The sequence below is a fragment of the Leucopleurus acutus genome (genome assembly GCF_964270905.1).
Source record: "Leucopleurus acutus genome assembly, chromosome: 4".
NCBI classification, from domain to species: domain Eukaryota; kingdom Metazoa; phylum Chordata; class Mammalia; order Artiodactyla; family Delphinidae; genus Leucopleurus; species Leucopleurus acutus.
The window spans coordinates 155,531,748-155,547,327 of NC_139146.1; the positions used below are offsets into that span (position 1 = coordinate 155,531,748).

The 15,580-nt window shown below is 37.5% G+C and overlaps 1 protein-coding gene across 2 annotated transcripts in view; it reads right to left on the bottom strand.

Moving 5' to 3' along the window:
* GRIA2 (glutamate ionotropic receptor AMPA type subunit 2) overlaps window positions 1-15,580 on the bottom strand; it is a gene marked incomplete at both ends in the record, with an annotated part of 153,617 nt that overhangs the window by 28,558 nt on the left and 109,479 nt on the right. For both annotated transcript variants that reach the window (XM_082838458.1, XM_082838459.1), the window contains 6 exons: window positions 2,099-2,297; window positions 6,829-7,199; window positions 7,691-7,897; window positions 9,974-10,084; window positions 10,762-10,866; window positions 11,125-11,292. In XM_082838458.1, coding sequence (XP_082694584.1) covers window positions 2,099-2,297; window positions 6,829-7,199; window positions 7,691-7,897; window positions 9,974-10,084; window positions 10,762-10,866; window positions 11,125-11,292 — 1,161 coding nt within the window. The remainder of the gene's footprint in view (window positions 1-2,098; window positions 2,298-6,828; window positions 7,200-7,690; window positions 7,898-9,973; window positions 10,085-10,761; window positions 10,867-11,124; window positions 11,293-15,580) is intronic.

The following is a 15,580-nucleotide window of genomic DNA, read 5'->3' on the forward strand; positions in this document are numbered from 1 at the left end:
GGGAAGGAGAGCACCACAATCCTATATAGGCGAGTGGCACCCCACAGATACGTCAGTGTGTGTGCACACGTGCATGTGTGTGTGTGTGCGCTGCACGTGGGGACCATGGTCTCCATGGGGTTACTGAGCTGAAACACAAGAGTAGCGGCATCCTTTGCCCAGAGTCACACAGCCTTCTCACCCTGTCTCCTGGGGAATTTGCATATTCTAATCATGAAATCTTGGCATCCCGCTGATTCAGGCGCGTGTTTCTATGATCGAGTTCAGGTACACTGAAAAGCTGTGAGATCCTGAAAGTGCAGTTGCTGAGAACAGTTGGTCCTCTTGTTGTCCAAACAAGCTAACGAGAGTAACTCTCAACAGACAGTGTCTGGAAACAATTAAGGTTATTTTCGTCAATATAAGGAGCACTAAGTAAACCATATGATCTAACAAGCCTCTGCCTCATTCATTGGGCTCATTTACTTCAAGAGCGCGGAGTACCAATAAAATATACCAGTAAAATAGAAGCAAGGCCTATCGGGACACAAACAATTTAAAAATGTTTCAAACTACACTTCTAATTGAGAATCATGCGATATTCTAATCTATTTTAATAGGTCCATCGTTATGATCAGGCTAGAGCACTGTGTTATATTAAGAGTATTGCAACTATTTTCAGAAGTAGCAGTAAATTGTCATTAGTAACAAATCTGCATTACAACATTCATACGCAGCATCAAAGTCAAAGTACCCGCTGACAGATGGACCACACTCTCAGCTTACGTCGCGGTACCTAGTGGAAGAGTCAAGGTCCTGCCCGCCCCACGTACAGCCAAGTTATTTTCTGTTGTCAGCCGTCCGACAACATCACTTTTTCTCCCGTGATATGTGGAGCGCAACTGATGTTATTTGGAAAAGAGACCAGTGGCAATGCAGAAGGAGACAGTCTTCAAATTACAGTCTACTACTTCAACTGGAAGTTGAAAGTCCTAAATCCTAATGCAGAAGTAAACCGGCCTGGATCTCACTCAAAGTTAGGCACACCCAAAGATGGATTATCAGAGATCATCATATGCTCCGTGTTTGGCTTAATGTCAATACCAAAGTTTATCTGCTATATTTAAGCGTTTTAATAGAAGGAGTTCTTATAGAGAGATAATAGTATAATGAAAGAAAGTTATACCAACATCAGCCTCTGGACTGGTGCCCGTAAACAGAGACCATAATAAGGCCACAGATCTTTTAAAACTAAAATACATTTAATAGACACGTTGTAATTATGATTCCCATTTTAAAAGTCAAGAAGTTGAAGGCCTTTGTTAGCCTTTTCTTGGAGGGTTTAACAGAAAGTTTGGAATTTCCACATATGAACACAATCTGTTTCCTGACTTAGAATTAACATAACGGATTGGAAAGTGAGTTTTCAACTGTAAATTATGTAAGATAGATGGAAGTCATGCTTTAACATAAAACAAAGTACAACATCCTTTTCTTTTAAAAATAATCACCTAAATTTAACTATACTTTGCTTCAATTTTGTTCCAAAAAGACAATCAATTTTTTTTTAAAACTAGATTTCTTTGCAACAAAGTGTTTTTCTCCGAAGGAGTCAGGCATCAAACAAAAGGATGGAGATAGTGCTAAGTATAGCGGTAGGGAAGGGAGCGGGGTAGAGTCAAAGTTAAAAACAGACATAGAAAACAAACTTATGGTTACCAAAGGGGAAAGGGCAGGTGGGATAAATTAGGAGGTTGGGATTAACATACACTCTACTCTCTACTATATATAAGACAGACAACCAACAAAGACCTACTGTATAGCACAGGGAACTCTACTCAATATTCTGTAATAAGCTAAATGGGAAAAGAATTTGCAAAAGAATAAATTATATGTATAACTGAATCACTTTGCTGTACACCTGAAAGTAACACAACATTGGACATCAGCTATAGTCCAATATAAAATAAAAATTAAAAAAAAACAGAAATAGAATTAGAGACAGGGAAGGAAGTTACTTGCACACAGCACTTTCGTGTAGACCATGGGAGGAGAGGCAAGGGGGCACAAAGTTTAATTACAAGAACAACATCGGAAGTTAGGAAGCAGAATCTCTTACCCTGAAAAATTCCTTAGTGGAGCCAGAGTCTAACGTTCCATAAGCAATTTCTGTTTGCTTAGAGAGATCCTCCGCACTTTCAATGGGAGAGACCATCCTCTCCACGGTCAGGAAGGCAGCTAAGTTAGCCGTGTAGGAGGAGATTATGATCAGGGTAAAGAACCACCAAACTCCTCCAACAATGCGCCCGGACAGGGATCTGATAACAAGTACGAAATGGATTTGTAAAGCGAAATGAATGACCTCGTAAGAAAACAAGTTAGCAGTATTATGCAAATATCGATTTACAGGGAAATATTTCACTTTATACTTTTCAATATACCTGCGAGTTAATGATACTTGAAATGATTAAACCTTCTGGGCAAGGAGTACAGATTTGCCAGATTTGGTGAGACAGCCAGAGGCAGAACTTCAGATTCCTGAGATTCTTTCATAGTTATCATGGCCAAAGAGTTTATGGTATGAAATATCGTAACAGTCAATTTCAAGAAATGTGCAAATAATCTATCCAATGCTCATACTACTTCATCCACTCATGACATAAGTAATCGGACAATAGAATCTAAGATCAACAGCAAAACTCAGAACAATGTTGACAAGCAAAATCAAATATCAAAAATAAAAGAGTATGTACCACAGATGTGGCTTCACACACTGAAGCAACCCTCCTTTTAATCCAGCCAATGAAGTCCCAAAACCCTCAAAAAAGGTCCAAAATTTCATTAGGTATTTTTTTGTGTGCAGAAACATAGGTTTTAGATACAGTACAAGATTAAAATGGAAAATAGTGATACTACAAACAAAGTATGACACAAAATATTATTATTCTTAATGAATAAAACTCTGATGCTTCAGGGCATGGACAGCTATGACCCTGTTCCTTTGTGCCTCCTGCTTAAAAAAAAAAAAAAGAAAACTCAAGGAGAACAAATTAGACATGTAAAAGTTTGCCAAGATATAAATTCCTAGTTGAAATATAATAACAATATTTCTGTGACCATAAATTCTTACTTAAAATACTTTTCAAAAGCTTAATTGATTCCCAGTAATTTACTGGTAGATAAACCCTAGGTAGATAAATGTAGACATGTAGATACAGAAAGAGATACATAGGGTATTATTTGGTAAGATTTGGTGGAGTTCTACATATAATGGTATTTGAGTAGCATTAACACACCAGTATAATAACTTTTTCTTTTTCGTTAATAACTCTGTTATGCCTAAAAATTAAACCTTCTACAGTGAAGAGGTAACACTTCTAAAAATTTAAATCATGAAAATGTGCCAATTTATGACCTAAACTAAACCTCCTAAACTAAACTAAATATAAAGAAATATTTTTGATGAAACATAGATACTACATCAAATTATTAGATCGTATTTGTAGAATAAACTACTCAAGCAGTCAAGAAAAGGGGTGAAGCTAAAAGTAAAGATTTTTTAGATAAAAACATCTGCAGCTAAAATAAAAGAGAAAAAGAGAGAGAACACACAAGCAATGAAAAAATAATAATAATATAATTAAGAGCCTTTACCAGTCTCTAAGAGTTGCAAAGAATGAAACAAATATGATAGAATGGAAAAAAGTTAAACAAGTCTCACTTATATTCTGAAAAGGATATTAAATACATTTTGATTTTGGAAAAACCCTATGTAGACACAGCCACTCTCAAAATGTTCACTATTTATTCCATCACAATGGAAGGTATAATTATATGACATGTAACCTATACTGAAGAGGGTAGATTCAGTATCTGACTACTCACAGCCCTTAAAACAAAACGATTGCATGGTCATTGTTTTTGATACTATACATTTCAGGTTTATTTGTAATATATTTGAGAATCATTTTTATAAGTCATTCTGTTCTAGTTGTAAATTTAATTAAATATGCCAGTTTATTTACAGTGTGTGAGATAACCCCCCAAATTTATTTGACTTGTGCATTATTCAAAACAGAAAATTCTTGAGCAATTGATTATTTACTTGTAAGTGTTTTCAAAGGATCAATTATGATTCTGGAGTTCCTGAGAAATTTTATGCAGAGGAGCAAATTCAATATTATGTTTCATGGTGACAGACAAAAATGTTTTTCTAATTAAAAATAAAACTTTCCTCTCTCAGTATCTGCACTAACGGAGCAAATAAATGCACATATTCTGCCATTTCTTTTAAATTTCTATTAAATAATTATTTTAAGAATGAAAATTTTTAATCATTTTAATCCTTTAAGGATATTGGGGGGAAAAAAAAGAAGAAGAAAACCGGAGAATAAGAGTCAACTTTACAACATTTTGCTCTCATAATTCTTTGGTCCTAGTCTCCACAAAACTACAGTTAACGTATTCTAAACTTAATTTCAGGCAATGACCAATTCAGTTCAATAAACCATTCTATATTAAAATTTAAATGTGTTCTACTCATATAAATAATAGAGTTCCATACCATATTTTACTTGGAAAAAGTTGATAAATATCGTTTAAAATATACAAAGAGCATCTCTGAAGTGATCTGTGGATTTCATACATTATTATTAAGATTTTTTAGGTATTAAGCTGCTCTATTCTTTCCTAATCTAGAGTTACCATCATTGCATTCTAAAAAATGATAGTTTGGTTCATTTAAAAAACTCCTTGAATTTCCCAATATTAGGTAGTAAGTTCAATTGGTAAATGCACGTATACCATAAAGTGAAAGATACATATGCTTGAAAATTTTAATGAAGTGAATTTTGTTTATATATATATGTATATATCTATTCATATATATTCTGTGGCCAAAAAAATGCTAACAAGGAAAAATATGCTATCTAAAATTGATACATCTTACCAGGAAATAAAAATGATTACATGTGGAAGTTTAGTGAGTCATGACTCATGAATGAAATCACAAATGAAGAAAGAAGATAATATTTTAGGAAGCAGGCTTGTTGAAAATTAGAATGTCACTATGTCATGGTGGACCCTGGGAAAACACAGATTGTTAAATGTCCCTTGTGCCCCAGCTCCTATATGTCAATATGTTTTCTGCTCCTAGACAAGCACTGGAGGCCAAAACCTTCACAGCCCTGGTGCATGAGGAGCGGGGCAAACAAACCTGGGTCCATCGATGGGAACCCAGGTCGATATGTCCTGTGTCCTAAGGAACCTTCACATGCTTCTCCTGCTGATTCAAAAGGCAGAGCGTAGTTTGTGGAACCTTAGGATAACTGCCTGATATCTCAGGACTATGGTAACATCATACTTCAAGAGCCTTCTTACCAAAGATGAATCACTTCATTATTATTATGAGCCACAGTGTTCTCTGAGATTCCAATCTGGTTAGTATTTTCCTCCTTCATCATTAGAAACTTCTCTTTATGCCTTTAAGTTCAATCAGATCAACTATAGAGATGAAACTATGAATCTTATATGTTTTGTCAGAGGTCATATTTATATATATATATATATAGTATGTAATAATTATTATTATATGCTATACATTAAAATTATATATCTCTCTATATATGCAATGCAAGTACCATTGATATAGTTCTAATTTAGTGCAGTTCCATAGAGAAGCCACAGGGAATTTGATGGAATTAAGATTGTTCAGATCCGTAAAATTCATAAGAATGTGCCCTGCTATCTGAGAAGTAGGTCGTTGATAATTTCTGCATACATGATACATTCCCTTTATCTTGATGGGTGTAGTATACAGAAAAGATCGCGGAAGATACAAAATTTTGAGCTTCACATATAGGTTTTTGAAATTAATCACTTCTTATCCCCAAAGTGCTCAAAAACTAACAATAATGAAATAGTATTTAAGAAGCCATTGCCTCAGTTACTAAGATACTCATAGACTCAAAGGAGGGTAATTGAGCCCAAATTAAAATGTGCCGGTAGATCGATAATCATATAGGCTTTAAATGTGAAAGCAATCTCATTAGGAAAAGTATGATTTATTCCTCTGAAGAACCAGACATGGCTATCATTCTTAGTCATGTACGTGACATGAATAAAGGCAATGTGTGTTTTGGGATACATTCATTATATTTAGGCATTCTAGGGCAGGAATTAAAATATTATAATGAGAATAGGGATGTATGAATTTATTCCATCCTGTATGTGTATTGCTATTCAACATGGCACAAGCGTTTGTAACAATCACCCGTCATTATTACCCACCTATATATTTCTAGATACTTGGAAAATATATTATCATACATTCTTTTTAACCCAGCAACCTAACCTTTAAAAAAAACACAAATTTTATAAATATCTCTCTCATGTCATTTCCATGAGCTAATAATGGGGGGGAAGAAAAAAGAGAGAGAGGGATGAGATGTGTGCAAATGGAGTTGTGTCACTTTTGTAGTTAGTAAGTAATGTTGCCCATTTTCCCATATACAGGTCTGTGGAGCAAAACACAGATGACTGTAAAATGAGAATATGCAGCAAAAACACGGTACCCCTCCAAGAAGGCATGGAATGATGGGAACCTTATGCATTTTATAGCCTCTCCATGGTGTGTATAATCTCACCAGGGAAATACAGGATCAACGTTCAAAGAACATTGCTCAAATATTTCACAGGCTTACGCCGACGGTAAGAGTCTGTCCTCGCGAGTCTTACGCTGCTAGGACAGGTAGTCGGCGGCTGCTAACTTCTGTACAGTGAATTCATAAACACCATGAATGTCCACTCGAGACCTAAAATGCACAAAGTTGAAGCAGGTGAGTAACCAACCTTGGCGAAATATCGCATCCTTGCTGCATAAAGGCACCCAAGGAAAACCAGAGACTATTAAAAATCCCAAATTCATTAGTTGATTCACTACTTTGTGTTTCTCTTCCATCTTCAAACTCCTCAGTGTGCCACTCGTAGGGGCTAAATCTGCTGACCAGGAATAAAACTACACTGACCCCTATGTAGGCAAAAACAATGCACATCCAGATCTCATAGGCTAAAGGATCAAGAAATGAAAACACTCCTGGTTTGGACTTCTGAGGCTTCTTGATCATGATTGATATCCCGAGGCTCATAAAGGGCTTTGAGAAATCGATCACCTCCTCTCTCACAAGGGTGATGGTTAATGGAGCAATTGCAATATCAGCTTTCTGTAAGGGAAACAAAGGAAAATAATAGAACCAGGAGTCACGGTCAGAGAGGAATCGTGGTTACGTTATTTGATCAAAGGGAAGGGAAGGACATCAGGAAACTGGGAATAATCATTTCCCTGGTGGAATCCCAGTAAATACTTAACAGAAGAAAAGCAATTAGTTCCCCAAACATCCCTCCTGTTTATAAATACAGAGTACACCCTTCTGGCTTGATTATGATAACTACATCTGCCTCTATGCCGTGGCAATCTCTGAACAATGCATATGGCCCATAGGCTTCAAGACAGGTGAGATGCCTGTCTCCATCTGCATATTTGCTTCTAACTTCATCCTTCATCTTCAAATGTGCACAAGGAAATAACACAGCATTCCTAGAGCAATGTGGGAAACCCACAAGCTCAGACATTGGTACTTTGCATGGAAGGCAAGCATTCTCTCAACAAGAGCTCAAACGTAATGACTTTACCTTTGAGAAGCGCAGTACTTACCCCATATACAAGTTCTCCAACCATCCCATTCCAAATTTTCGTGTCTGCATCCCTGGCCCCATACTTGCCATCCCCAACAATGGTCAACTTGTACTTGAACCCACAATGCTTGGCTATTTCTGCAGCCAAGTCAACACAGTAGCCCTCGTAGCGCTCATTGCCTTCAAGCATTTCATGATTTTTCTTCATCATAACATATGGAGATTCCTATATGGAAAGAAAGTGCTCTAGTTGATCAAAACAACTGTGTTACCGATCTGCTCGCATCCACTCAAATCTTCTGGTTTAATTATTACCTGTAAGCCAGAGATGTTGTAAAATACAGATAGTGGAAAAATACGACTGGGAAAAAATTAAGCATAATGCTTCTGATCAAAGGTCCTCATCTATCTTTCACTATATTTCATGCACGTGGCTGGCACCTGGCCATACCGAAGTAAACAAGAGACTCGAAAGCACAAACTGTTAGTATGTCCCCTTGTAGTGTTTGTAATCCTAGTATTTAGAGAGGAATAATGTGGTTTAACATCTGTTTTAGTCAACTCTGGATCCACCACTCTCTTATGCTAAGTTAGGGCTCCCCTGACTCCAAAGAACCAGCATTCACCCAAAACCCTGTGCCACTACGAGTTCGAGGATAAGGTTCTTGTGGAAATCAGGTCCACGATCAGTGATGCCCAGACTCAAAGAGTCGTTGCCATAGTGATGTATGGAATCTACCCTCTCAGACTTGAGAGCGCACTTGCTCTTTGAGATAGAATATCCTAGAATTACGCTACACGGATAGCTAGGGAGTAGCATCCCCCCTGTGAACACCATAAAAAGGAAGCATGAAAACATGATTCAACACCAGCCCCCCAATTTCCTCCACTGGGAAGTGGCACTGAGGATATTTGGGGTTCAGTGAGATGCCTCCTCTCAGTGGCATGATTGAGGCAAAAATCCTCAGACGTCTAGCTTACATTTATTAAGACTTTTCCAAGTGCCAACCAATGTTCTTATCCAAATCCCTTGTTAACCTACGTTTTCTTCTCAATATTGTTACCATAATGAATCTCACAAATTCACTACATCACAACTCAGTAAAACGAAATCAGACTGTTTTGCTGCAAAATCACGTATTTCCTCCACTTCACTTCCCCAACAGTTTCTTGTCATAATCGACATCTGCCGTCCATCTATCCAAAGCCTCGACGTTCAGGATCCAGTTCCATTTTGTCTCATCCAGCCAATACACATCCACTCAGCACTAGCTATGTGCCAACTACTGTGTTGAGACTCGGAGTTAAAAGGAAGGGAGATCACCCTTGTCTTTCAGGAGTTCACCTTTCCATACGAATATAGAGAAGTTGACAACATCATTAAACCATGGAACAAATCTAAGGACAGAATGGACCCAGAACTGTGTGGGAGTGGAAAGGTCAAACATGGGAGGAATACAAGGAAGGCTCTTCCAGGCTTGCCCTAGGTGTTCACCCATGTGAGCACCAGGTTACCAAGTATCTGTGGAGCCGAAGTTCAGTCCTGAAGAGGATAAGACGTATCCTGAGTGCCGCTGCTGTGTTTGTGGGTCCTTCTGACAGAATGAGCATGCGGTGAATGACTAAAACATTCAGAAGCATCCCTGTATCAGTTATTCTCCTAAATATAAGCAGCGATTCTCCCTGTATCAGTTATTCTCCTAAATATAAGCAGCGATTCTCCCTGCATCAGTTATTCTCCTAAATATAAGCAGCGATTCTCCCTGTATCAGTTATTCTCCTAAATATAAGCAGCGATTCTCCCTGCATCAGTTATTCTCCTAAATATAAGCAGCGATTCTCCCTGCATCAGTTATTCTCCTAAATATAAGCAGCGATTCTCCCTGTATCAGTTATTCTCCTAAATATAAGCAGCGATTCTCCCTGTATCAGTTATTCTCCTAAATATAAGCAGCGATTCTCCCTGTATCAGTTATTCTCCTAAATATAAGCAGCGATTCTCCCTGCATCAGTTATTCTCCTAAATATAAGCAGCGATTCTCCCTGCATCAGTTATTCTCCTAAATATAAGCAGCAATTCTCCCTGTATCAGTTATTCTCCTAAATATAAGCAGCGATTCTCCCTGTATCAGTTATTCTCCTAAATATAAGCAGCGATTCTCCCTGTATCAGTTATTCTCCTAAATATAAGCAGCGATTCTCCCTGTATCAGTTATTCTCCTAAATATAAGCAGCGATTCTAGGTGACAGATATTTTTCTTAAGAAAAAGAACGTAAAACAGAGGCATAGGTAGCTAATTACCAAAATCGTAGTGACGACCACGGTCTTATTCTCAAGCCCAGAAGTATCGTTTCCAGAAGGGAGTTCGGTGAGAGTAACCACCATTTTGTCGACTTCGCTCCAGTACCCGATCTGCAAAAGGGTACAGAAGGTGGGCACCTGGACATAGGACCTTCCTACTGGCAAAGCACTGAGTTATTTTCAAACCCATGTTTGAATCTGAAATTACACCTACACTAACTAGGCTTGTTCTAAACAGAGATGTACCTTTTATGCACGTGAATCTAATAGCAATAGAAAGAGATTATAAAAATAAACAAACAAAAACAATTCTTAGAAACGGCTTGTCTCTTCGTGTTCACTTTTCATACTCTCCAAGGGTAATTTGTGTGGGAGTGATCATATAGAAACGTAAATAAAATCCAAACAGTGGCATTTCAGCCATAACAGGAGAAAAAAAAATGTTGACTTGAACAGTTACATTCACATTGGCACCAGCTATGTTTGGTCTCCCGAACCATAATCTTTCAGGAACAGTTCTTTTTCTTCTCATTAAACTCTTTTTCTACCTCTGTCTAAAAAAAAAGTATAACAGTTTTATTTATTATATCTTAAAATTACATTTCAGGATTACTTACCAGAAATAAATAGAGTTTATTTAGAAAACATATTTTAAAATATATGTTTCTGGAAGTTGTTGAATCCAGCTATGTGAATATACGTCTCCAGGATTCTGGAAGATGAGGTGATGGGTTCACTAACTCACCTCCTCACACAGAGAGAATGCCTTCAATTCACTAATGATTTACCTTCCGCGGCCCATTCGTTTTGAGCTCCATGATGTTAATTGTATAATTTATTCTTTTTCCATTCTGGTCAAACTTGATATTTCCTGAGAGACCTTCAACCTGCACCTAATGAGGAAATGGGAAAGGAGCACAATTATAGATTCACTTCCACCAGATACAGAGTGGTTGACCAGATGACTCTCCCGGGATGCAAGTCAAGAAAATGACACTTATTAGGTTTCTGCTCTTCAACCTACCTTTGTGTAGTTAGGAAATAATACTCTCTCTTTATAAAACAGAAGGGATAAAACAAGAATGACTAATTCAGCAGGAAAAAGTAGTGGCCATCGTTAAGTCACATTACAATCATTTTCAGTGACTGACCTGTTTGAGGGCCCTTTCTATTTCTACCCCTTGTCCCCAGGGCACAGCTGGGTTTGCCAAACAGTCTCCTGCATTCCCCCTTCGGGAGATTTCAATTCTCTGCTTCCGTAGGTTTCGAAAAGCTTCGGTCATCACTTGAACGGCGTCATAGGTCAGAGCAGAAGTATACTGAAAAGTACCACACACATTTCGTAAGAATGGGAGAAAATTCAGAGGCTCACTGTACACTGGCAATCAAGATTCCAGTTGCCCACCATATGTACCGTATCAGGGTCCAAGAATTTAGGCACAATTTCTATCTCTAGAAACCTAAGAATGTAAGAGGAGTAGTATGGAATGTTGGAACTATGGACTGTCCCTTTGATTCTAAACATTTTCAATTATATTAACATCTCATCTATTTCAGGTGAGACTTTTCGCAATAACTGTGTTGACGTTTCCACTTTTGTTTTTGTTTTTCTAATTAGTTTCTCGTTAGAGCATCACTGTGTGGCCTGACCTGGTGATATGGGAAATTATGAAATTAACAAATCAATATTTCTCTACTGTCTAATGAGAGATTCACCTGGCAATATGGAAAGAATACTGATCATTTGGGGGATCCTTAATCTCTAATTCCACCCTAGTGATGTTCACATAGATCTGCAGTGATCTTTTGAGTGTTTGTTTTTAAACTCTCCTAGGTGATTATGATACTCAATTAGAAGAACAACCAAACTCCATGACTTCTAGGTCCCCTCAGGCTTCAATAATCTCTGATAGTCCTGGTTACAAGCTTATGGTATTCAGATCCCAGTGGGGCAGCAGGATTATTTTAGGAGCCTGGGGCGAAGCAGAAAAAAACTACTATCAATACATGTGTACTAGGCATGGTCAGGGGCTGGATAAGTATTATTATGGCATGTGTATATACTGCCATTTATCTACGTTCGATGCTGCTGTCAATAATGATAAATCCCGTTGTAACATAAAAGCTTTAATTACTGCTGAGGAAATTTCTGTTATTCAGTATTTTTCAGTCTTTAGGTAACAGAAGTACGGTGAAGCTGGGGGGAAAATGCCATATCACACTGATTTTGTGACACTAGAATTTTTGTCCACACATCCGAAACAGGACCTCAACATTTCCAAATAATCCTCCTCTTTCTTCAGTAACTTGGTTCTTCCACTCTCAAAAGTGACTATTCTATACCTTCTTTTTACCTTCTCTTCTATACACTTCTCTTTCTCTCCTGCTGACTCCCCTGCCTTCCCGGTCGCCAAGAAAATAGAAGCCAACAGACAGAACCGGCTGACCTTTCCACCGAAAACTACCGAGCTCCACCTTCCCTCCGTCTCCGTCCTGAGCTGGCATCGCTTGAGGTGGCCACGCCCCTTCTTCAGGACAGCCACTCCAGCCTCACACTGACTCCGCCCCTCATGCCCCTGGGGACATTTTATTCTGCACTTATACTCTCAATATCCCGCATCATCAGCCTTTTTTCTCTATTGGATCATCTCTATCAGCAATTCTACTGCTCCAGTATCTCCTACCACAAGTAAAAGAAGAAAACAATAGGTAGGTAGGTAGACTTGATAGATAGGTGGATGACGAGGATAGATAACAGACAGATTAGACAGATAGATATCGACAGATATAATAACTGCTTTTTAGGTCCATATCTCCTTCCAGTTTCCACCATCTTTTTCTGTTTCCTTCACAAGAACATGTGTTAAGACAGATTTTCTAAATTTTCCATTTCACATCACCCTCCTTGCTCTCTTGAAGTGATCTCATTCAGTCCATGGCTTTAAATCGCATCCATTCACTCAAACATGACTTCCTCAGCAGTGTCCTTCCTGCCCAGCCCACCCAGTCACTCTCCTGCATGGGACCTTGTTCATCCCCTTCATAGTCTCTACCAGCATCTGAGTATCTTCTTCATGCATTCTTTGTCTACTTCATCTCTCCTCCCCAACAGAACAGTTACTCTAGGGAAGCAGAAAACTTATGTCACCACTGAATTCTCAGAGCCCAGGGCACAGCTGGAGGAAGGAAGGGAGGAAGGAAGGCCAGAGATCTTGATACTGATTCTATCTTTATGGGACTCACATTGCCTCCCAGTTCAGTGAAAAGATACACAAACAGATAATTGCAAAACATCATCAGAGTGTTATAAATCGGTCCAGTGGTGGATAGACGCCTGTGTTGTTTATTTTTAATATGAGAGATGGTACAATAAAGCAAATGAGAAAGTAGTTTATGTGGCACGAATTATCCTCTCCTCACACGCAGAAGTTGTTCTGAGTTTTTAATGCTAAAAATGGTAATGTGAAGTTATCACTTAATCTTCGCATGAAATAGTTTAGTTGAATCAGTTTCATTTTATCCCATGAATGAATCAAATTTGATGGGAAATTTGGTAAGAAGAAAGAAGAAAAAGAAAATGATTTGAGCCCGCAGAACTGTGATTGATGCTGTTAACTGTGATAAGATATTCACATTTACTGCCAAATTTTCTTAAGCAACGTCACTGCAGGCCTATTCGTGAGTCCTTCTTGACAAATCTAGAATATCTCCTGGATGACTGCAGTTAAGTTTCCTGGAAATACCTCTACTAGATGGATCTAAATAAAACCCATCACTATTTTTTCCAAAATCTGCAACCTCTTCCTTCAAACTGTACATGCAAGATATTAGCAAAATATACTGTTACATATCCATTTAGGCAACTTATATTCTTGGATTGAAAGTGTAATTTTCAATTACTGGGAACTTATCCTGAGAAAATATTCTCAAATACAGAGAATTTTCACACAAGCTATTCATTTCAGTATCATTTGTAATATGCAAAAATTAGAAGGAACCTAGATTTCTGAGAGTAAAGGAACGTTTAAAAACCATGCTTTCTGGGACTTCCCTGGCAGTCCAGTGGTTAAGACTTCTCCTTCCAGTGCAGGGGGTGTGGGTTCGATCCCTGGTTGAGGAGCTAAGATCCCACATGATTTGCAGCCAAAATACTAAACCATTAAACAAAAGCGATATTGTAACAAATTCAGTAAAGACTTTAAAAATGGTCCACATCAAAAAAAAATTCTTAAAAAAAAATACACTATGCTTTCTGCCTTGTGGAAGTATTATGTAGCCATTAAAAAGTTCTACTAATAACAATTTGTAACAATACAAATAATGTTAGCTATAAAATAAGTGAAAAACAGTATTACAACTAAAGTTTTTTCAACAAAAAGTGAGAGTAATAAACAATGGTTATATCCCTTCAACAAAAAAAGGAAAGAAAAATAAACAAAATCGTTAGAATAACAGGGAGGAAACATACATGATATTTCTTTTCCAAGTATTCTACAATAACCATGTACCTTTTTTAAAAAAAAACTGTATTATATCAAGAATATTGTTTTAAGTCGTATCTACTTAGGAGAAGACTTCTTGGAGAAATGGAGATATCACATCAGCTTTTTCCTGCCTCACTTATATGACTGTCTCTATTCTCCTAGAGGAGAAAAAAACAATTAGTTTGTTTTCTTATACAGCAGTCCATCCACTGCTAAACAGAAACCTGTACTGCAGTTTGTATTTGAGAGTGATGATCATAGTTAAAAGGCAGACTCTTCCTTCAGTTACCCTGCTCACATTGCTATGAGAAATCTATAAAGCCATCTGCTAAATGTTTCAGAGGTCTATAAATGTTGGTGAGCTACATTAAAAAATAAGATGAGGCTGGATGAACTAAAAGTATTTAAGTCCACGCAGTGTGTTATCATTATGACTCAGGGCACGAGCTCACTAAGAAGAAAAATCCTTCCAACCTTTTTCAAATGTTCAAATCTAATCAAGTCTCAAGCCTATTATCACTGTAAATTAAAAGTCACAATCACAGACACAATTCGGGGCTGCGAGAAAATCAACAGATTCTGTATCCGTACCTCCTTCTTGTTCATGTTCTGCATATGTGGCTCATTTATTTTTCTCAACAAATATATCACGTTTTTGACTGGACAGTTAAATATTTCAGTTTTATTCTACCATTCACTAAACGAGATGTAAATTCATTTGAAGGGAACGTGATGGTGATGTAAGATCTCCTTCTTCGAAAACAAATGCATCATCTCTGCCCTGATGTTCTGTGAAATCCCTCAGCTGAGTTGGAAATTTATATCTCACTGGGGACCATTATGTTCTGTGATGCTATATCACAATCACTCCTATCCACACTTGAAGAAGAAATCTGGGAAAACGTTTTTATGGTCCGTTTTCCAAATGTGCTTTTTATTCCATTTCAAATGTATCTTTATTGAGACTTATTTTTCAAAAATAAAATAAGCATCTTAAACATGTTTGTTAGGCCCAATAGTGATCAGATATTATTCAATAATGCGTTACTATAATCACTGATACCTGAAAGGGTAGTCTTACAGCCAAAAAAAAAAAAAGAGGAGATGAAAAGGAGTTCTACAT